At 40.6% G+C, this 23,138-nt stretch overlaps 1 protein-coding gene across 4 annotated transcripts in view; it reads right to left on the bottom strand.

Moving 5' to 3' along the window:
* Positions 1 to 23,138, bottom strand: part of SORT1 (sortilin 1) — an 88,185-nt gene that overhangs the window by 50,396 nt on the left and 14,651 nt on the right. For all 4 annotated transcript variants that reach the window (XM_019011709.4, XM_031008972.3, XM_055353807.2 and 1 more), the window contains exons 2-3: positions 9,423 to 9,482; positions 7,296 to 7,369 (exon numbers count right to left, since the gene is read on the bottom strand). In XM_019011709.4, the coding sequence (XP_018867254.4) occupies positions 7,296 to 7,369; positions 9,423 to 9,482 (134 nt within the window). The remainder of the gene's footprint in view (positions 1 to 7,295; positions 7,370 to 9,422; positions 9,483 to 23,138) is intronic.

Raw genomic sequence — 23,138 nt, 5'->3', positions numbered from 1 at the left:
AAGGCTGGGCATCCTCCCACCTCGGCCTCCCAAAGGCAACATAGTGAAAACCCATCTCTACAAAGTATACAAAATTTAGTTGAGCATGGTGGTTTCCAGCCTGTAGTCCCAGCCACTTGGGAGGCTGAGGCAGGAGGATCACTTGAGCCCAGGAGCTCAAAGCTACAATGAGCCGTGATCATGCCACTGCACTCCAGCCTGGGCAACAGTGTAAGACCCTGTGTCAAAAATAAATAAATAAAGAGAGGGTCTTGCTCTGCACCCAGGCTGGGGTGCAATGATGAGATCATAGCTCACTATAGCCTAGAACTCCTGAGCTCAAGCAATTCTTCTGCCTTAGCCTCCCAAGTAGCTAGGACTACAGTCATGTGCCACCGCACTCAATTTTTTTTTTTTTTTGGTAGAGATGGGTCTCACTATGTTGCCCAGGCTGGTCTCAAACTCCTGGCCCCAAGCAATCCTTCCACCTCAGCCTCCCAAAGTGCTGGGATTACAAGTATGAGCCACTGCGCCTGGCCTAGATATTAAAGCTTGAAAACAATTCTCTTTGGCTCTATGCTCTGTCCTACAGGTCCAATATTGGGGAGGGGGTCCCTCCTCTTCCCAGACACGCTGGGATTGTGTTCTTGCTCTGCAGCCTTGCCAGAAAGGGGGTAGGCCCGCAAGGATCTGGGTGGCCCTTCTCCCATGGCTTTGGGTGATGGTCCCTTCTTTTGAAATTGAGGAGGCAGCCTTGGTGATCCCTGAATGGCCTTGTCTTAAAGAAGAGCACACATATGCAATTGAATAGCTCTGTGGTCCTTGAAATCTGAAAGCCTTCCCTCATTGGGTTCAAACTGGCAGTTTTCCTGTTGGGGTGACTGATTGAGTTCTTAGTTTACACCCATGCTAATCTCTTTATCAAATGGTCACTTGGCCACATCCTAATTATTCACATCCTATTATTGCAGTCTGTGCAATTTAGATAGACTGAGAATTTTCCAAATCTTTTAGTACTGCTTTCTTCTTGCTTAATAATTCTGTCTTTAAGTCATTTCTCTTTTCCCACATTTTACTACGAGCAGTCAGGAGGAACCAAGCTGCAACTTCAACATTTTACTTAGATATTATTTTAGCTAAATATGCAATTTCATTGCTTGCAAGTTCTAGTTTCCACAAAACACTAGAACATGAACACAATTCAGCCAAGTTCTCTGCCACTTTATAACAAGGATTGCTTTTTCTCTACTGTCCAATAACAAGTTCCTCATTTCTGCCAGAAACCCATCATAATGGCCTTTGTGGTCCACATTTTTACGAATATTCTACCATGGATTACTTAGGTATTCTCTAAGATGGAAGTTTTCTCTACAGCCCTCCTCTTTTCTTTCTGAGCCTTCACCAGAACCATCTTTAAGTTTCCTTAACAGCTATGTAGGCTTTTTCAAGCATGCACCTCAAAAACTCTTTCTGCTTCTACCCATTTTCTTTTGTTCGTTTTGCCATGACTAAGCCACTATAAATTATAACATAAAAGTAACAAGGATGATGGTAAACTCTTAAAAATATTATTGTTTTGTGGTTTTTACTAATTGAGAAAGCTTATACAATCTTCATTATTCATGGATTCTATATTTGTAAATTTGTTTACCTTCTTAAATTTATTTGTAATCCCCAAATCAATACTCATGGTCCCTTGCCAGTCATTTATAGACATTTATAGAGCAGCAAAAATGTGAGTCACCCAGTGTACCCATTCCTAGCTGAGGTCAAACAAGGTGATGCTTTGCCTTTGTGTTCAGGTCTAATACTATAAATAAGTGTCCTTTTCACGGTCTACTTAGTTTTTTTCTACTTAGGTTTTTGCAAGTTTATGCTTTTCTTGGGGGGTACTTTTTCTGTTTAAATAGCCTCCAAGAGCAGTGTCAACAAGCTGTTTAGTGTTCCTAAACACAAGAAGACTTTGATGTGCCTCATGGAGGAAATACGAGTATATGAGACAAGCCTTGTTTGGGCAAGAGTTCTAGTGCTATTGGCCATGAATTCAGTGTTAATGAATCAATAATACATATTAAATAAGGTATCTTTAAACAGAAACACACATAAAACAAAGTTATGTATTGATCATTTGATGAAAATGAGTGCTGTGACCAGAAGTTTGCAGAAACCTAACCCTATATGTCCCCCTAGGAGCAATGGTTCACTATTAACTAATTCAATATTCATGACAACTTTACAGAACATAACTATCACTAATAATGACAACCAACTGCACTGAGATTTCCAGGTAAAAGATCAATAGGGAGAATGTAGTTTATTAAAATGTATCAAAATAATCATGGACCTGAAACTACTGCTGGGTAATATTGGCAAGATTTGAATTCATAATAAACTTAATTCCCAATATTTCAGTCTCTTTTTCCCCCACTGTCTGATATTACCCTGTGTTTTTATTTAACTATGTTGTGTTTTATCATTATTGGGAAAGGATACATGTTTTCTGTAGAAATTTTGAAACTACAAGTGGGAAAATAAAGAGAGTAAGATATTGTAAATAAAATCACAGAACTTTTAATCAGAAGGAACATGAATATGTATTTGTGGGTCTTCATCTTACTCTGATTGACAACTTTACGTGTATAGAAGTGAAGTTGTATTAAAGGTAAAATGCCATCATCACATTTTAATATACTTTTTCTTTAAAAAAAAAAAAAAGCAAGAAAATATATGTTGTAAATGGAATTTATCCCAACCTTGTAACTGAAATATGCAGTCATTGTTAACAATCTACTGCAGTGAAAACTGAACTGAGCATATCATTAAAAAGGTTGTTACACAACATGCCTTGAAGAAGCTGGTTTACTGCACTAGCAGCACTTTGTATTGTATACCTTTAAGTTATCCTTTTTAAAAAATCTCAAGTAACATCCTGAAAAACTTACATTGACTATGTAATATATTTTAATGCAAAACCTCTTAATAGGGAAATTTGAGCAATTCTCAATAGAAACACCAGGAATAAAATAGCCCAGCAGTCTTTGTGATATTAATAATTAGGTATATAACATTGGTGTAGAATAATGCCTACATTTGCTTCACTAAGTAAATTATACAATGAAAAGTTGGACTCAAGACATCATAAAACAAAAAGATGGAAAATATCTTTTAGTTGCCAAAAATCAAATTATCATCTTAATTGTAGCTAGTTTATTTCTTTAACTTCATATGTGCAAGTGAGAGACAAACATACTCTATAATCCATTATAAAACTAATATTCCTTATAAGGAAATCAAAATTTATACTATACAAATATGATTCCCTTAAATGGAAAATATGCATATGTGTGTGTATGCATGTACATACACACAAACATATGTATACACACATATACATACATACACATACATATAATCTCCCAAATCCTTCAATAATTCTTTTTCACGGCCTAAAGACAGAAGTATACTCCCTCTAATTCTGTATATCAACAGAGACAACTTCCTTCTATTCTTGTGAGACTTCATGCTGTAATACACAGAGCAGGTGGCATGTGATTTGCTGTTTTTTATTTGAAATCCAAATGAACATTTAACCACATAAGATTTAGTACGCGAAGATGGTCTAACGAATAATATAATCACCAATGCTGTGAAAAACAGAAAAATCTTCAGAGTGGGTTCAATGGGCTTTTATCGGTAATTGGGCAACTTCATCATACTCAGGACCCATTTTGATCAAACTGCTTCTTTCCCTTTCTCATTTCTGAAACAACAGTTGCCTCTTGGTTGGCATGTTTGACATGGTTGACTTGGTTGGCCTGTCACTTTAGGCCAGGCCAGCCCAGTTGGAAAGGCAACAAGGCATATTTACAGTTTCCGCCTAAACTCTGGAAGCGGGTACAGAGTCAGTTTCCACTTCATGGCAGGGAAGAGATAATTAATATTCAAAGTCAATGTGGTTAAACAAACAAACAAAAAAAGAAACAAAAAACTGCTGGGTAACATGAAAAAAAAGTACCTTGGTAACATTATACTATATCAGAAACAAATAGAATTGCACTCTAGTAAAGTATGTCAGGAAAGCGGGGTTTTTTGCAAGACTAGACAAAAACAGGCTGAAAAAAGGCTGAGTCTGATGGTGGTGGTATTTAAACAGTGACATGGCAGTATTGGTTCTTGTTTTGGTTTTGATTGTCAAGTTGTTGAGGCATTAGGTACAGAAGATAATTCAACCTAGAGAAAGAGGCATTTAACAAACAGCCTTTAAAACATGTTGACATCCATCAGAGTGGAGGTTTTCCTTTGCTACTGAAGAGTGAACTAGAAATAAACATCCCCTATGACACAAATATGTATGATACTGATCACAGTAGTATTAGTTACAGCGAAAAAAACAGCTACAACCTAACTATCCAATGGAACAATGATTAAGTAAATTATGTCAATCTAAAAAAATGAGGGGTTACCAGCAGAGTGAAGGTATGAGTACCGACCCATCAGCATGGATGTAGGTCATAATGCCAGGTGTTAGTAACATTTGCATGTTGGCAGGGGCTAGGGGGTGCAGTGTGCATTTGTAGAAGACGTGGAGGCATCTGGGGGCAGGCAATCTGCCTGAAGGCTTCAAATTCATTTTAACAACTGGTACAGCAATGCCAGTACCTGCTGGCTACATGCCATCCCTGATCATTGGCATGGCAGCAGCTAACAGCACCAAGCTATTCCTCCATGCCAGGCACTGCAGAGCATACCTCACAACGGCTCTGAGGTGGGCATTATTATTGTCCTTTTACAGATGACAAAAAAGACTTAGGAGGTTAAATGACTTTCCCAAGTTCATTCTGTTTGCAATGACAGTGCTGTGATTCAATCCTGAGCCTACCTGCCAACAAAGCTTCGCAACATTTTGCTATTCCACATTGCCTCCCAATACTCTACATTATATGATACAACATCAAAGGGGAAGGTCAAGATAATAAACTGCAAACAAATTAAGATTACACGTGGCTGTATGGTGAACTTTTTTCTTTCCTTTAAAATTTTCAAATGTCCTATAATATGATTATACTGTTTTTATAATGAAACACAGGTTGGTAAGAAAAACTATCATGAGGAGATATTTTATTTTTTTGAGAAAGGGTATTGCTCTGTCACCCAGCCTGGAGTGCAGTGATGTGATCATACCTACTGCAGCCTCAACCTCCTGGACCCAAGAGATGCTCCTACCTCAGTCTCCCAAGTAGCTGGGACCACAGGTGTGTGACACCATGCCCAGCTAATTTTGTGAGGAGGGAATTTATAATAGCAAACATTCTTAAACACAGGAAAGAGTTACTGAAGCAAAGTTACACATTTTAAAATGCATTTTTCTCTCCCCAAATAGGATGTTTTTCATCTAAAATGGTTCAACTACTGTTCTGATTGAATAAACAAAGTCACCTACTATAGCGCTTTCTAGCTCCAAGATTCTAAAATATAGTCAATTCTATATTTAAAAAAATTTAATTAACCATCTAAAAATGATAAAGAAGCCAAGACATTCATTCATTTATTCAATTATTATTTGCTGCCTGCCTACTAGATGTTAGGCATTTGGCTAGATCCTGGGGACCCCAGTTAGTCAAGAACCTTGCCTTCATGGAATTTACACTGTAGTTCTAAGATGGCAATTCCTTGTTGGCCTAAAGGTATTTGCTGCCTCTCTGGGACCAACATCAATGTATTGAAGGGCAGAGACCTCTGGCTCCATGCCCAGGAGATGTAGTCAAAGTTCATACCTCATGGGGAAGAGAGGTTAGGCTAATCCATTTCAGAGCTTGAACATGGGTTCACTCCCACTTGGGCCAAGAACAGCAGTCAAATAAAGAACCTTGAGAAAGTACCATTACTCCTGGGAGACACCCTGACCCTAGGGTAGTTTCTATATCATCTGCTGGTATGTCATTATTTCTTTAGGTCTCTAGGGGAAAATGAGACAGACATAAATGATTGAGAAGACACAATCATTCAGCAATCTCTAGGAGTTAGTTGGTCTTGAATCTTACTGCTAAGGAACGGAACCTACTGTTTAACCAAGTCATACCTTTGAGAAGACAACTCTAAAACTTCACCAATGTCACAGTATAGGTTGTGGTTCCAGAACACATGTTACCACCATCATCGCCAGTGTGAACACTACAAAGCACTTTGGTAGGTCTGACCTGAGAGCCTCCTTCTTACCTAAAAATAATCTGCTTAGGCCTCAAAATGCTGTATAAATATTTGCTGGGAAAGTACAATGAAGATTTTCATTTCAGGAATATAAAAAACCATTTTGTACTCACACTAAATAGAAAGACTTTTTAAACCCCATACTACCTTCCCACAAATAAATATCCATATAAATGAACACAAACACACAGCACTATACACTCTTTCTTCATCTTCCTTTATTGTTCTGCCCCTCAGTCAGGTCAAACCAACCTCCTTGGAACCACGTCCCTTTTCATACTTCTTTCAGTTGCTAATTAGATGCTAAGGCCAGGCATGGTGGCTCACACCTGTAATCCTAGCACTTTGGGAGGCCGAGGTGGGAAGACAGCTTGAGCCCAGGCGCTCGATACCAGCCTGGGCAACATGGTGAAACCCTGTCTATCCAAAATACAAAAATTACCCAGGCATGGAGGTACGTGCCTGTAATGCCAGCCACTTGGGAGGCTGAGGTGGGAAGATGGCGGATGGCTTGAGCCTGGGAGGGAGAGGTTGCAATGAACTGTGTTTGCGCCACTGCTCTCCAGCCTGAGTGACAGAGCTAGACCCTGCTCAAAAAAAAAAAAAAAAAAAAAAAAGAAGAGTAGACGTTAAAAAGTGTGCTGAGGGCCGGGTGCAGTGGCTCCCGCCTATAATCCCAGCACTTTTGGAGGCAGGTGGATCATTTGAACCCAGGAGCTCAGTACAAGCCTAGGCAACATGGGGAAACCCTGTCTCTACAAAAAATACAAAAAATTAGCTGGGCATGGTGGCGTGTGCCTGCAGTCCCAGCTACCTGGGAGGCTGAAGTGGGAGGATGGCTTGAGCCTGGGAGGTGGAGGCTGCAGTGAGCCAAGATGACGCCACCGCACTCCAGCCTGGGTGACAAGAGTGAGACCCTGTCTCAAAAAACAACAACAACAACAACAACAACAAAAACATGTGCTGAGTGTGACAGTCTGGTGAAAATTTAAGATGGCTAGAAGATCTTTTACATCAACTGTTAAATGCCATCATGTCTAGAAAAGGGAGAATCTACATTCTCAATACGTTACTTACTGAAATGCTCCAACGCATGTTATTGATCTCACCTTCGATATAGCTTGGACTGTCCAAAAGTCATAATTACCAGTGGTACATGGAAGGTAGTCAAGACTAGAATGACCTGGAGAGAGAAAAAAGCATTCTGTAAATAAAAAAGATATTCCAATCACATGCTGATATGTGTTCGAGATTAAGCCAACACCTAAAAGACTTTTGATATCCCTACTTTGTAGTACTCCCCAAAGTCTAGAAGGATCTAGTTACTTGGGCTGAGAATGATGAGAAAGTCCTCAGCTCATTTTGTTGGGATGATCCCCATTGCCTCCATTGAAGCAGTGAGGCTGACTACTCAAATACACATTAAAATAAAAGAAGGCTTTAACTATTTTGTATCCAAATTATTGTAAGATACTCTCAGGCAAGAACCCTCTTCCCTTTTCTCCTTACAGAGTCTAGAATAGCGTGGGTGTTCTCACAGAGATCACTGTGTCATGTATGTCTGTCTTTTTCTTCTCCTTGCCGTTGGTTCTTCATGAAATTCATTTTTTCAGTACCTTATCTACCAAAAACTATGCACGAGGAAATGATTCTGGATGGATTACTACAACAGTCTAGGGAGTCTCAGAAAGCCATATGAGAAATCTTGGAGATGGCTGGGCACGGTGGCTCATGCCTGTAATCACAGCACTTTGGGAGGCTGAGGCGGGCGGATCACTTGAGGTCAGGAGTTCGAGACTAGCCTGGCTAACATGGTGAAACCCCATCTCTACTTAAAATACAAAAATTAGCCGGGCATGGTGGCACTTGCCTGTAGTCCCAGCTTCTTGGGAGGCTGAGGCATGAGAATTGCTTGAACCTGGGAGGTGGACGTTGCTGTGAGCCAAGATTGCACCACTGCTCTCCAGCCTGGGTGACAGAGCAAGACTCTGTCTCAAAAAAAAAAAAAAAAAAAAAAAAAAAAATTCTTGGAGATACCAACTATCTAAGATAAATGGGTAAATCATGGAAATTAGGGTACAACTCAAATTTTATAAAAAACTGAACTATGCTTAAAGAAATTCTACTGAAAGTTTAAAAATTAATCAAAATAAGAAATTTACAATTTGCTTTTCAGCACCAAGATTTTATTTCTTTAGGCTTCTAATATAACTATCATGTGCCTCAATGCTTTGACACATGCATTATGGAATACCAGGGGGCAGGAGATGTTGCCCCTGCTCTTGTTCAAGCAGGATAACAAGACAGCCAGGCAACAAGTCCTGATTTAAGACCAGGGGCCAATGTATCCTCAGCGTGTCCTCCTAGTGGGAGCCCAGCTGTATATCAGGAGGGATAAGGAGCTGACTGATCCTCCTTCCATTCCCCCAATCCTGGCAGTACTTCTTTTGTGGCAGGGGCAGGGACCAACAGATGAACAACCATGAGCCCATGGGCACCACAGTCCCTCAACACACCTGTAGGAAAGGACACAGGAACAATACAATTTGGAGGAAAAGTGCCAGGATGTTTTTAATGGACATTTTCTGTTTCTATATAGGGGTTTCCCCAAGCATTGTGAGCTTCCCTTCTCAGTACAGAGCACTTTCATCTTTCTTCTTGCTCATCTTGATGCTAAGCAGCCACCAAGGACTGAAAAGGTGTCCATCTTCCCACCGTGGAAGAAGGTGGTCAGAAGATGTTCCCAGCCAGGCGCAGTGGCTCATGCCTGTAATCCCAGCACTTTGGGAGGCTGAGGCGTGTGGATCACCTGAGGTCAGGCGTTCAAGACCAGCCTGGCCAACATGGTGAAACCCCATCTCCACTAAAAATACAAAAAATCAGCTGTGCATGGTGGTGGGTGCCTGTAATCCCAGCTCCTTGGGAGGCTGAGGCAGGAGAATCGCTTGAACCCGGGAGGTGGAGGTTGCAGTGAGCTGAGATCACGCCATCGCACTCCAACTTGGGCAACAAGAGCGAAACTCCGTCCCCACACCCCCGCAAAAAAGATGTTCCCAATTCTAAAGCAAAACCAACACAACTACAACTTCCTGAAAGTCTGTCTTGCAAACATGTGTTTTCTGTGATTGAGGCTAAAGACAGTTTCAGGAAGAAATGATATTAGGTGCTTAACCCTCCCCCAAATCTGTTATCATCTTCTTGCTGGGCTGAAATAACAGACTCAAAATATGACTTACCCCAGTGCTATCTCCAACCCAGGACAAGGATACTGAGCCTCTGAGATCATCAAACACATGCTATAAGGGGAAAAAAAATTAATTTAGAAATGACAGCCACTCTCCTTCAATCTTTGGCTCCTTTAAATATCTGAACTTTATTACTGTTCAGAGTAATTAAATTCATAATTACAAAGTGGGTATGGATTCCCAGTACAAAATTTGGGAGGGATGGGATTTAACTACTTAATGTGAATCACAAATAACTTGGAAATTTAAATTCTCTCTAACACAAAGTAAGCCAAGCAGATGAGTTTTCTTTACTGCACCAGATGGGGAGATGGGAGATGGGACAATCTAATTGCTTTCTCCAACAGAACTAAATATAAAGGTATAGCAAAGTATTTTTAGGATGCTTTAAAACAAGAGATCATAGCCCACACTGGCAGGCGTAATTGTAACCAAATCAGCATAATTTAAATTTTTCTGGGCATCCTTTACAGTATAGCTGAAAAGTTCGTAACTGGATTCCTTTTACTTCTAGTCTAGCTCACTCAAAAATGACAAGGGGCAGAAGCAAGAAGCAAATGCCTTTGTTTCACCTTTTTATTTAATAATAATAGTAATAATGATAATAATAAAACAACCTTACTAGAGTTGCAGTGAGAGTAAGGAGGTAAAAAAGGGAAAGCTGGTATATTATATCCAAAATATAGTAAGCATGTTAAAATATAGTTATAATAATCATTGTAGGTGGTTTTGGGTTTTGTTTTTCAAATACTTCCTTTCTTTACTTATACAATAATATATATTCATTAAAGAAGACGTAGACAATTATAAGAACGCATAATAAAGATAAGTCACTCATAATCCTACCACATAGAGATATTCAAGGTTAATATTATATGTATTAATACAATCTTCTGTTCTCTATAATTTTTGTAACTGATAAAAAAAATAAAAATTCCAAAGAGGTAATAACTGCACTTGGCAAAAATTTCAAACCATATAGAAATTACATACTATATAGAGTCTATATAGCAAAGAGTGAAGATCCTTCTCTTTTCCAGGCCACATGCTCACCACCCAAGCCCCATTTCTTAGACAGTTTAATAGTTCAGTATATATTTCTAATAAATGTGGATGATTATGCTTTTTTCTTAAGACTTATAATCTTACTAAGATTTTAAAATCTTAAACATGCCTTGCCCTCCCAGATATGAGAAGCTCCTTGGAAGCTGGGGAATGTAACTTTATACTTCTTGGTACTCCCTGTGCCTTCCACAGGAATACTTTGCACACTCAGTAAGCATTTGTTGAAAATGATTACACATCCTCCCCAAACCACAAACTCAACCTCAAAATAGAACATGTCTATAAATGGTTGGGATGTCAGCTACTTGGTCACTCAAGCCACCAATCCCACATAGAAATCTAAAGAAACAGAACTCAAAACATGAACTGTTTTGTTTATCTTCGAATTTTCTCTTGCAGTCTTGAATGCGCTTCCGAATTCACGTATGTGATTTCCCCTCTGGACCGTAAGTACCTTTGATGTCAAAAGAATCTCTTACACAATTTTTGTAAGTTAGTACAATCAGTGCCTCACGCAGGTCTTGCTCCGTAAATAATGGTTAACTCTCAAATGCTCGGCAGAGCTTCTCACAGCCTCTGCAGGAAAGAAGGGCTATTCAGACATGCAGGCTTGCCAGGCATCTGAGGAAAAAGTAGGGCTGCCAGAGCTTCTGAAACCAGAGGCTTAAAAACGGACATAGCAGTGTGTCTTATATGATATTTCACACATAGCAAAACCTCACATTCTCTTGAGTGAGGATAGTGTCTGAAATGACATCAATGAGGTCCTTCAGGAAAAACAGGAACATCCAGAGCTACCACAAGCACCAGGCAGATCACAAGGGCTAAGATCACAGTCATCTAAACATAGGTTATCTTTCCAAGGAAGGTCCTTGTCATAACTGACTAAGAGAAAAGAAAAAGTCCATCAGTTATGGCACTGGAATTCGTGGTTGTCTTCATCAGGCTGTAAGATATCAGTCTTGAGCCAATCAGGACTGCAACTTTTACTTTTCAGGCAATGCTCTACACAGCCCACCCAGTCAATGCAGACTGGCATTACCCACATTTTCCTATTGCTCAACTACAGAATGAGGAGGATTATCACGTGTCACTGGCAACTCTCAGCTTCACTGAAACAACTGAAATGGTAATGGACCTCATTCATCATCCAAAGAGTTCCTTTGGAAATGTAGGCCAGATTTACTAGCAAAACTGTGGTTTTCTACTGCCCTTAAGCTGTCCCTCCCACCCGCTTCAAATAACCAATGAAGATTTGCTTTTGAAAATGGGCAAACTCACTGAAAAACTCATCTACCTATAGCAAATGCAATTACTTTTTTAATATTTCAGTCTCTAACATTCTTATACTGGTGAAAGTTAAAAAAGAAAAATGAAATGAGATGTTACAGCAGGCCCAAAGGTTAAGCAGAAAGAAAAGGTCATATGGAAAGGAGATAAATCCAGGAGAGCTAGGGACCCAAGAGTACAGATTCAATCCTGCCACTTCAATGGGAGAAAAAAATACGGATGTCCAGGAAAGGGCAGACAACCTGGTCATGGTTAGGAGACAGAATTCACAAGTCAGCACAAAGCCATCAATCCTAATCCAGAATCATTTCTAATATTTAAGACAACGTACATGTCATTCTACACTGCAGTGGCATCTTAGATCTTTCAAAATATGTATTACAGCACTTTTAATTGTAGCCACAAGAACCTTGCCTGTCCTCCCCACTAGACCTGAGGTCCATCTGGTAAAGGAATCAAGCTATACATTTCAGCAGCTAACACACAGCATAGTGCACAGTGGGCACGCAATAAATATTGAATTCTTTAAGAACTACTTATGAAGTTTTGAAAAAGATGACGACAAAGTAAAAGGATAAGGCCAGGCCCACTTAACTTCCCCATGACAGACATGAGTATGAAATGTAAAAGTTCATTTCTGGGTGGACTTCTGCTTCTGGTCAAGATGGAGTGACAGGGATCACATTTACCTTTCTACCGGAAACAGCTAATAAAAAACAAAACAAAACAAAACAAAAACACAGAATGGGCCGGGCGCGGTGGCTCACACCTGTAACCCCAGTACTTTGGGAGGCCGAGACAGGCGGATCACGAGGTCAGGAGTTCGACTGAAACCCCGTCTCTACTAAAGATACAAAAAATTAGCCGGGCGTGGTGGCGGGCACCTGTAGTCCCAGCTACTCCGGAGGCTGAGGCAGGAGAATGGCGTGAACCTGGGAGGCGGAGCTTGCAGTGAGCCGAGATCGCGCCACTGCACTCCAGCCTAGGCGACAGAGCGAGACTCCGTCTCAAAAAAAAAAAAAAAAGATACAAAAAATTAGCCAGGCGCGGTAGCTACTCGGGAGGCTGAGGCAGAGAATTGCTTGAACCCGAGAGGCGGAGGCTGCAGTGAGGCAAGATCGCGCCACTGCACTCCAGCCTGTGCGACAGGGCAAGACTCCATCTCAAAAAAGAAAAGAAAAAAAAAAAAACCCCAAAACGACAGAATATATGAAATGACTGTTTCCAAGATATTGGACACCAGGCACAAAGGACGACGATTCCTGAAAGACAAGGAACTGAACAAGGAGGACCCTACAGCTAACTGGCTTACTGCCTGGAGAGAATTTCAGGCACAGTGCAGGGGAGGGGCACCCAGGCAGAGTCCAGAGTTCTTCCTAAACTGAAGAGAGGAAGCTGATATATCGTCTGGGGAGGCCAAAAAGGTTCACAGGGCAGAAGATTAGAGAAGAAAGACTTATACAGAAAAAAAATGCTGGAGATCTGAGCAGGGGGCCTCCCCAGCCACCCCACCAAGTCTTCAGCTGAACACCCATCAGCACACGCATGTGAGGAAACTACCTGAGGCCAGGGAAATAATTACCTGAAAGGAGGGCAGAGAACAATATTCAGACCTCACACAGGAACAGGAATAATTCCTGTTCCCAGCAACCATAATAGGAAACCTCGTTATTTCAAGGAAATTGGGTAGAGTACTCAGAAACATTTACCTCTGTGGTAAAGAAAAATAACCCCGGACTTAACGCTGTGCCGGTCCCGCCTAAAAATGCTTAAAAGCAAGACCCAAAAGGATCAAACTGTTTCCAAGTAACCAGTGTTCCAGAACAAAGTTCAAGAATATTTAAAAGAATACAAAAATATCTAGCACCCAACAAGCTAAAACTCACAATATCCAACTGAAAAATCATCAGGTGGGTAGGTGCAGTAGCTTATGTCTATAATCCCAGCCCTTTGGGAGGCCGAGGTGGCAGGATCACTTGAGGCCAGGAGTTCAAAGCCAGCCTGGGCAATGTAGCAAGACCCCCATTTCCACAAAAACAATTTAAAAAAATCAGCTAGGCATGGTGGCACATGCTTGTAGCCCTCGCTACTTGGGAGGCTGAGGCAGGAGGATCTCTTGAGCCCAGGAGTTTGAGGCTACAGAGAGCTATGATCATACCACTGCACTCCAGCCTGAGCAACAGAGCAAGACCCTGTCTCTTAAAATAAATTTTTAAAAATAACCAGGCACGCAAAGAAGAAATCAGGACCCATAATGAAGAGAAAAATCAAACTGACTCAGAAATAACAAGATAATTAGTAGATAAGGACATTGCAACAGTTATAACTGTACTCCACAAGAAATTAGAGAATGGATTGAGAATGTTAAAGAAAAAAAATTTTTTTAAAGACTTAAAATATTTTAAAGACGCAGTGGCTCATGCCTATAATCCCAGCATTTTGGGAGGCCAAGGTGGGCGGATCACTTGAGGTCAAGAGTTCGAGACCAGCCTGGCCAACATGGTAAAATCCCGTCTCTACTAAAAATACGAAAATTACTAAAATACTAAAAATTAGCCGAGTGTGGTGGTGGGCACCTGTAATCCCAGCTACTCAAGAGGCTGAGGGAGGAGAATCACTTGAATCCAGGAGGCAGAGGTTGCAGTGAGCAGAGATTGCACCATTGCACTACAGCTTGGGTGATGAGAAAACACCGTCTCAAAAAAAAAAAAAAAAAAAGAAAAGAAAAGAAAAAGACTTAAATTAGACTGTAGAAATGAGTATTACAATGACTGAAATGAAAAGTACACTGGATAGGGTGCTGTGGCTCATGCCTGTAATCCCAGCACTTTGGGAGACTGAGGCGGGCAGATCACCTGAGTTCAGAAGTTTGAGACCAGCCTCACCAACATGGTGAAAACTTGTCTCTACTAAAAATACAAAAATTAGCCAGGCGTGGTGACATACACCTGTAGTCCCAGCTACTCAGAAGGCTGAGGCAAGAGAATCGCTTGAACCTGGGAGGTGGAGGCTGTATTGAGCCAAGATTGCACCACTGAACTCCACCTGAGTGACAGAGTGAGACTCCGTCTCAAAAACAAACAAACAAAAAAACAAACACTGGATAGGCTGAACAGGAGATTAGACACTGTAGAAGAGGTGAGTGTGAACCTGAAGCCATACCAACAGAAACTATCCAAAGTGAAACACACAGACAAAAAAAGACAAAAAATGAACAGAGCTATCAATTCAGAAGATGTTCTACAATTTCTACAAATGTTCTTGAAGTTGTTCTACAGCTCAGCGATGGCTCTGTTCATTCTTTTTGAAGTAGAACAACTTCAAGCAGCTGATTATATATGCAATCAGGGCATCCAGAGGAGGCTGGGCTGGAGACAGAAAAAAAAGTTAAGATATAATAGCCACAGTGGCTCACGCCTGTAATCCCAGCACTTTGGGAGGCCAAGGCGGGCGGATCACGAGGTCAGGAGATCAAGACAATCCCAGTCTCTACTAAAAATACAAAAAATTAGCCGGGCGAGGTGGCGGGCGCCTGTAGTACCAGCTACGCGGGAGGATGAGGCAGGAGAATGGTGTGAACCCCAGGGGGCGGAGCCTGCAGTGAGCCGAGATCGCGCCACTGCACTCCAGCCTGGGCGACAGTGAGACTCCGTTTCAAAAAAAAAAAAAAAAAAAGATATAATAGCCAAAATTTCCCCAAATGTGATGAAAAGGATAAACCCAGAGATCCAAGAAGCTCAGAAACCCTAAGCTCAAGAAACACGATGAAAAATACACCAAAGCACATCATATCATAGTCAAATAATCTAAAATCAGCAATAGAGAAAAATCTTAAAAGCATCCACAAAAAAAGATGACATTACATACAGAGAAACAAAGAATGATAGCCGACTCTTCCTACAATGCAAGCCAGACAGTGGAGTAACATGTTTAAAGTACCGGCAAAAAAACAGTCAAGCTGTAATTCTATAGCAAGTGAAACTATTTTTCAAAAATGCAGGTTTCACAATGAGATACCATCTCATACTAGAAAGAATGACTATTACTAACATCACACACACACACACAAAAACAGATACTGGTGAGGCTGTGGAGAAAAGGGAGTGTTTATACACTGTTGGAGGGAATGTTCAGCCCCTGTGAAAAGCGATTTGGAGATTTCTCAAAGAACTTAAAGGGCCGGGCGTGGTGGCTCACGCTTGTAATCCCAGCACTTTGGGAGGCCGAGGCGGGCGGATCACAAGGTCAGGAGATCGAGACCACGGTGAAACCCCGTCTCTACTAAAAATACAAAAAATTAGCCGGGCGTGGTGGCGGGCGCCTGTAGTCCCAGCTACTCGGAGAGGCTCAGGCAGGAGAATAGCGTGAACCCGGGAGGCGGAGCTTGCAGTGAGCCGAGATCGCGCCACCGCATTCCAGCCTGGGCAACAGAGGGAGACTCCATCTCAAAAAAAAAAAAAAAAAAAAAGAACTTAAAAGAGAACTGTGATCTGACCCAGCAATCCTGTTACTGGGTATATATACCCAAAAGAAAACAAATCATTCTACCAAAAAGACACATGCACTATGTTAATTATAGCTCTATTTACAATAGCAAAGACATGGAATCAACCTAGGTGCCCATCAGCAGTGGATTGGATAAAGAAAATATGGTCTATATACACCATGTAATACTATGGAGCCATAAAATGAATGATATCATGTCCCTTGCAGCAACATGGATGCAGATGGAGGCCATTACCCTCAGTAAATTAACACAGAAACAGAAAACCAAATACCACATGCTCTCACTTATAATGGGAGGTAAACACTGGGTACTCATGGACATAAAGATGGCAACAACAGAAACGGGATTATTAGAGGAGGGACGGAGGTGAGTACTGGTAAACTAACTTTTGGGTACTATGTTCACTACCTGAGTGATGGGATCATTTGTATCCCAGCATCGCACAATATACCCAGGTAACAAACCTGCACATGTACCCCTAAATCTAAAAGTTGAAAAATGCAAGTTTCAAAAAGGAAAAGTTCTGTGTTTCTGCACTTGTCCATTGCTCCTCAGCATTCTATTGTGGGTGTTTCTTTTTGACAGCCACAGGGGACAGACTATATCAGTGAAAAAGATCTGAAAGACAGCCTAAGTCCCATCTTTCACTGTAAAACCAACCATTCTGGTTTGTAATTATCACAGCTCAAAGTGATCTCCTCTTCCTAAGCATAATCCTCACAGCATTCACGGACACTCCTGGTACTATAACTATTTATATTTATATATAAATGTAAACTATACGTACATGTAAACTATACATGTAGAACTATTTACATATTTGTCTTCCTCTCAAATTATGCTATAAATTCTTAATGGCAGACACTATAATTTGGTATTACCCATCAGGCCTAGCACAAGGTCTTATATTTATTAGATGCTCCACAAACATCTCTGTAAAAGTCTATCACAAACTCCTGCTACTAACATTATTTCTTTTTCTTAGTATTTTTTTTAACTCATCATAGCTGTTTGTCCTGAACTAACATTATTGATCTGTATGTAATCTTCCTTCTAACACGGTTACTGCTGTCTCAGTAAATAATGGCTGAATAGCGTTTATTCCTATGCTCTTCCAGCCAGCCAAGACACTGTTATACACTGGTATGTGTTCTTAGATGTTCACACATGATGGTGATCTTACTCCTCTCCTTCCCATTGTAGTTACCATTAACTTCACGTAGCTAAACATTGGTAAAGATGCCCTGAACACGTCGAAGTGTTTAGAGGCACTGAGCAGGGGTAGTCTATACAGAAGAGAAATTCAAATTTCAAGCAAAGAAATAAAGGTCTGAATACTGAGATTTAAGCAGAGTTTACAGAGTTGGGAGGCAGATATAAGCAAGAGCAAGGCAATGAGAGAAGGCAGCGGTGCAGGTAGAACACACAGGAAGATAATATGCAAGTATCTTGAAAATTTTCAAAGAACACCACAAATAAAATCTATTAATATCACCATCTAGTAAAATGCTGAGTATACAGTAAATGCTATTAAGACTTGTTAAAATAAAAAAAGAATTTCAGGCTGAGATGGTGGTTCATGCCTGTAATCCCAGCACATTGGGAGGCTGAGGTGGGAGGTCACTTGAGTCCACGAGTTCAAGACCAGCCTGGGCAATATAGTGAGACCCCCCCCGCATTGCTACAAAAAATTTAAAAATCAGCCAGGCATGGTGGTACACACTTGTAGTTCTAGCTACTCAGGAAGCTGAGGTAGGAGGATCACTTGAGCCCAGGAATTCGAAGCTGCAGTAAGCTATGAACATGCCACTGCACTCCAGTCTGGAAAAGAGAGAGAGACCCGGTCTATATTTAAAAGAGTAATAATAAGAATCTCAAGGTCAGAATAAAGAAAGTTAAGGTTGAAATAGAAGGAAAATAAAAATAGTGAAAAGGAAGTATATTTAAGAAGACACTTTAGAAATAGTACTCCTGCTTGAAAGACCCAAAGAAAGCTGAGAGAGGCCACTGGATCACTTAGACAGGAAAGGTGTCTGATGATACATAGGCCTGAAAATAATGAGCCAATAAGTTATGGCTCAGTTGCTGTAATCAAGGCAAAGTAAGAAGAATAAATGAAATATGAGCAGAGGATAAAGCTTTGTTGCTAGAAATAACTGAAAGGCAGAATAATCCCTATAGGAAGGGAAAACCCAAAACCTCTGACACAGTATTACCGAAGAATGTTCTATAATATCAAAATAATGAATCATATAAAAACATCTAGTACTATGTTAGAGTCCAGCCAACAGAAGGTAGAGTGAATGTTATATATATATATATATATATAAAGATGTTATGTGTTAGTTGTATAAATGATAATTCAAATGGAGAGTGTGGGAAGAGTTGAAGCATGTTTTGTTTCTGGTAAACAATAACTGGAGGCCAGGCATGATGGCTCACACCACACCTGTAATCCCAGCATCTTGGGAGGCTGAGGCGGGTGGATCACCTGAGGTCAGGAGTTCAAGACCAGCCTGACCAATATGGTGAAACTCCGTCTCTACTAAAAATACAAAAATTAGCTGGGTGTGGTGGCACACACCTGTAGGCCCAGCTACTGAGGAGGCTGAGGCAGAAGAATTGCTTGAACCCAGGAAGCAGAGGTTGCAGTGAGCCGAGACTGCGCCACTGCACTCCAGCCTGGGTGACAAAGTGAAACTCCGTCTCAAAAAGAAAAAAAAAAAAAATAGCTATGTTGCTCTAATGTAGCATGCCTAAGAGGCAGATTATTGGGGTGTCCAATCTTTTGGCTTCCCTGGGGCACACTGGCAGAAAAATTGTCTTGGGCCACACATAAAATACATTAACACTAACAATAGCTAATTAGCTAAAAAAAAAAATCATACAAAAAAATCTCATAATGTTTTAAGAAAGTTTACGAATTTGTATTGGGTTGCATTCAAAGCCACCCTGGGCCACATGTGGCCTACGTGCTGTGGGTTGGACAAGCTTCATTTGGCACAAAGAGAACACGATCTGGTCACTTCACATTGCTAAGGAGTCAGCTAAACATATGATCTAGAAACAGGTCAAAATTAAGGAAAACTATGTAAATATGCTGTTTCTGTGCTTAACAGTCCAAAAGCCAGTACCCTGAGGAGCCCAGAGCAAATACAGTCATTCAGATGACCTAATCCTACCCTAGGATAGGAAGCACAGAAGCCAAGAAGTTTAAGAGTAGCTGGGTGAAATGTCAGCTTGATTCTACCAGGAGCAGATGAGCATGAAATTATTGCCACTTTTGGAAAAATTTATTAATCCCATGACAGAGTTACTGGCGCAGGAATAGACTAATCAATAGAGCAAAACAGATCTAGGAATGGATGAGGTTTCTTTTAGCACATGATAAAGCTAGCATTTCAAGTTAGTGGTATAAGAACACTGGAAAAACTGGCTATTTGGAAAAAAATAAAATAAAAAGCTGAATTCCTAACTCCCTTCTTAAAATGCCTAAATAAATTCCATATAGGGCGAAGATTTAAATGTAAAAAAATTAAATTATAAAAATACTAGAAATGGCCAGGCACAGTGGCTCACCCCTGTAATCCTAGCACTTTGGGAGGCCCAGGTGGGTGGACTGCTTGAGCCCAGGAGTTTGAGACCAGCCTGGGTAACATAGTGAGACCCTGTCTCTACCAAAAAAGAAAACAAACAAAAAAACAATAGCCAGGTGTGGTGGCATAGCATGAGTTTATGGTCCCAGCGACTCAGGAGGCTGAGGTGGGAGGATTGCTTGAGCCTGGGAGTTCGAGGCTGTAGTGATCTGTGATGGCACCACTGTACTCCAGCCTGGGTGATCGAGTGGGACCCTCTGTCAAAAAATGATACTAGAAGTATAAGCGAATATTTTTATAACCTTGGAATGGGAAGACCTTTACAAAAATGGTACAAAAATCAGAACCCATACTTAAGGATTTACTTTGACTATGTAAAAAGTTTAAATTGCAAAACACCAAAGAGAAAGCTGAAAAAAACTGGAAAAAATTATTTGTAACATGACAAAGAATATAGAAAGGGTTTCAATTAATATAAAATTATTTGTAACATGACAAAATATTAATATAGAAAAGGTTTTCAAATCAGTAAGAAACAGGCCAAAACCTCAAACAGGTTTTTGGAAAATAGGGAAAGAACATGAGCACCCAATTCATAGAAGGACAAAGAAATGGCCAATAAACATTTGAAAAGCTATTTAATCTCTAAAACAAAAAAAACAGGCCGGTGCAGTGGCTCACACCTGTAATCCCAGGCTTTGGGAGGCCAAGGCAGGAGGATCACTTGAGCCTGGGAGTTTGAGACCAGCCTGGGAAACATGGCAAAACCCTATCTCCACAAAAAAAAAAAAAAGAAAAAAAAAAAATTAGCCGGGTATGGTGGTGTGCACCTGTAGTCCCAGCTACTCAGGAGGCTGAGATGGGAGGGTGGTTTGAGCCCAGGAGGTAGAGGTTGTAGTGAGCCAAGAAAGAAAAAGAAAAATATGACATTTTTGCCTTTCAGACTGGCAAAGATTAAAAGACTTGACAAAATGTATCCAGTGAGGGCATAGGGACCAGAGCACCTTCTTCTATGGTGGGTGGCAGTACATAAATTGCTGCAACTTTTCTGGACAGCTATCTGGTGATGCAAATAAAAACTGAGAACGTCCGTATCATGTGACTGAGCAAATCCTATTCTTAGGAATTTGTCATAAGGGGATAATCACACACCTTTATAAAAGATGTCATATATTGGGGTGATTACTGCAGCTAACAACTATTGAACATTCCCCACATGTCATCTTCTGTGTTAGGTATCTTACACACATTATTATTTAATCCACATAACCCCATGAGATATTACTATACCTGTATATTATAAATGAAGAACTGGAGATTTGTTAAGTAAATTATGTTATGCCATACTACAATATATCAGGTGCTATCAAAAATGTTTCAAGAACAAGGAAAAAAAGAAGAAACGTTTAAAAAAATTTTAAAAACCCAAAACAAAAATGTTTCAGGTATTTACTGACATTGAAAGATACTCAGAGCATATTAGTAAAAAGCAGGCTACATAACAGCATGTGACATCATATGTGCATATTTATGGTTACAATGTTATCAGGGGCTGGGCACAGTGGCTCACACCTACAATCCTAGTACTTTGGGAGGATGAGGCAGAACAATTGCTTAAGCTCAGGAGTTTGAGACCAGCCTGGGAAACATAGTGAGACTTTGCCTCCACAAAACCAACAATAACAACAACAATAAAAACTAGCCAGGCATGGTGGCAAGCACCTGTCATCCCAGACACATTGTTTGAGCCCAGGAGGTCAAGGCTACAGTCAGCCATGATTGTGCCACTGCACTCTAGTCTGGATGACAGAGCAAGATTGTCCCTTAAAAAAAAAAAAAAGGTATCTGGAAGGATACCCTTTAAAATATCAATAGCAACTGTCTTTAAGTGGTATTATAGAATTGATAGGGGTGCACTCTTCTTTATAGTTTTTCTAGAGTGCATACATTACTCTCATCCCACCTCCAATTGGCAGAAATCATTTTAAAAATAAAACTATATAAGTAAGCTATTTTTACTTAAAAAAAAAAAAAGAAAGGAAAGAAAAAGTATAAAGGAAAGGGTGATACAAAAAGTACACTTAGACCATATCAGTTTATCTATCTATTTTTTTTTGGGACAAAGTCTCACTCTGTTGCCCAGGCTGGAGTGCAATGGCATGATCTCAGCTCACTGCAACCTCCACCTTCTGGGTTCAAGCAAGTCTCATGCCTCAGCCTTCCCAGTAGCTAAGATTACAGGTGCATGCCACCATGCCCGGCTCATTTTTGTATTTTTAGTAGAGACGGGGTTTTACCATGTTGGCCAGGATGGTTTCGAACTCCTGACCTCAAATGATCTGCCTGCCCCAGCCTCCCAAAGTGCTGGGATTACAGGTGTGAACCACCACGCCTGGACCCATGTTAGTTTATTCTTATTTATATTACACTAGCTAACAGATATACCAGAAGGTTACAGGATAGGTCAAAGAGCCCCTGCTACACTGAGGCACAGGAACATAGGTGGTCTTGATGTAAGGTAGACCTCCTAATATCATTAATGACTGATAACACTAAACTTCCTTTTCAGAGTCATATTCAGAGCCTTTTGTCCATTACCTATTGAACAGTGATTTCTGGCGTCCCAGATGGTACCAACAGCCATCTACTGCCCTCGGTAGGGGAGCTCTGGGAAGCAGAAGTAACTGGCTGGCATTTATAGTTGCCATCTGACTGTCAAATAGGTTTTCAGGAATTCATTATGTTAGAAAGCAGGGGACAGCTTGTACTACCTTCTCTAAAATGCATCCACCTTGAAAGCGGATGATATAAGACTCATCCAAGCATTTATTGCCTACCATCTTAAAGCAGGGGGCCCCCACACTTTAGAGTTCATGAATTAGCACAATGTTCATTTCTACGATCATCTGAATACCCCCTAGGTTCTGTTCACAAGATTCTTCATGGAAACAACCATCTTCCCATCTAATTAAACTAGAAACCAAATTAAATTACTGTTACTATAAGCCTGGAAAATTTAAAGTTGGTCCCAAGAGTCACTGTAGGTTGGAAAAAAATCCAGTCATGAGAAACTTATATCTTTAGTTACACACATGATCAAAAATAAAACACTGAAAAAACTAACACCTGCACTATTGCGTGTGGGTCAGTTTTCCCAAGGCAAGGCCCAGCTTAAAAGCCACTTGCTGATGGCCTGACCCCATCAGGAGCAGCCTTTTTGACAAGCAAAGAAGGAAGTGAATTCAGTGA

Source organism: Gorilla gorilla, chromosome 1, assembly GCF_029281585.2.
Source record: "Gorilla gorilla gorilla isolate KB3781 chromosome 1, NHGRI_mGorGor1-v2.1_pri, whole genome shotgun sequence".
Classification (NCBI taxonomy): domain Eukaryota; kingdom Metazoa; phylum Chordata; class Mammalia; order Primates; family Hominidae; genus Gorilla; species Gorilla gorilla.
The sequence above is the reverse complement of the archived record's forward strand: the minus strand, read 5'-3'. Positions and strand labels throughout refer to the sequence as shown.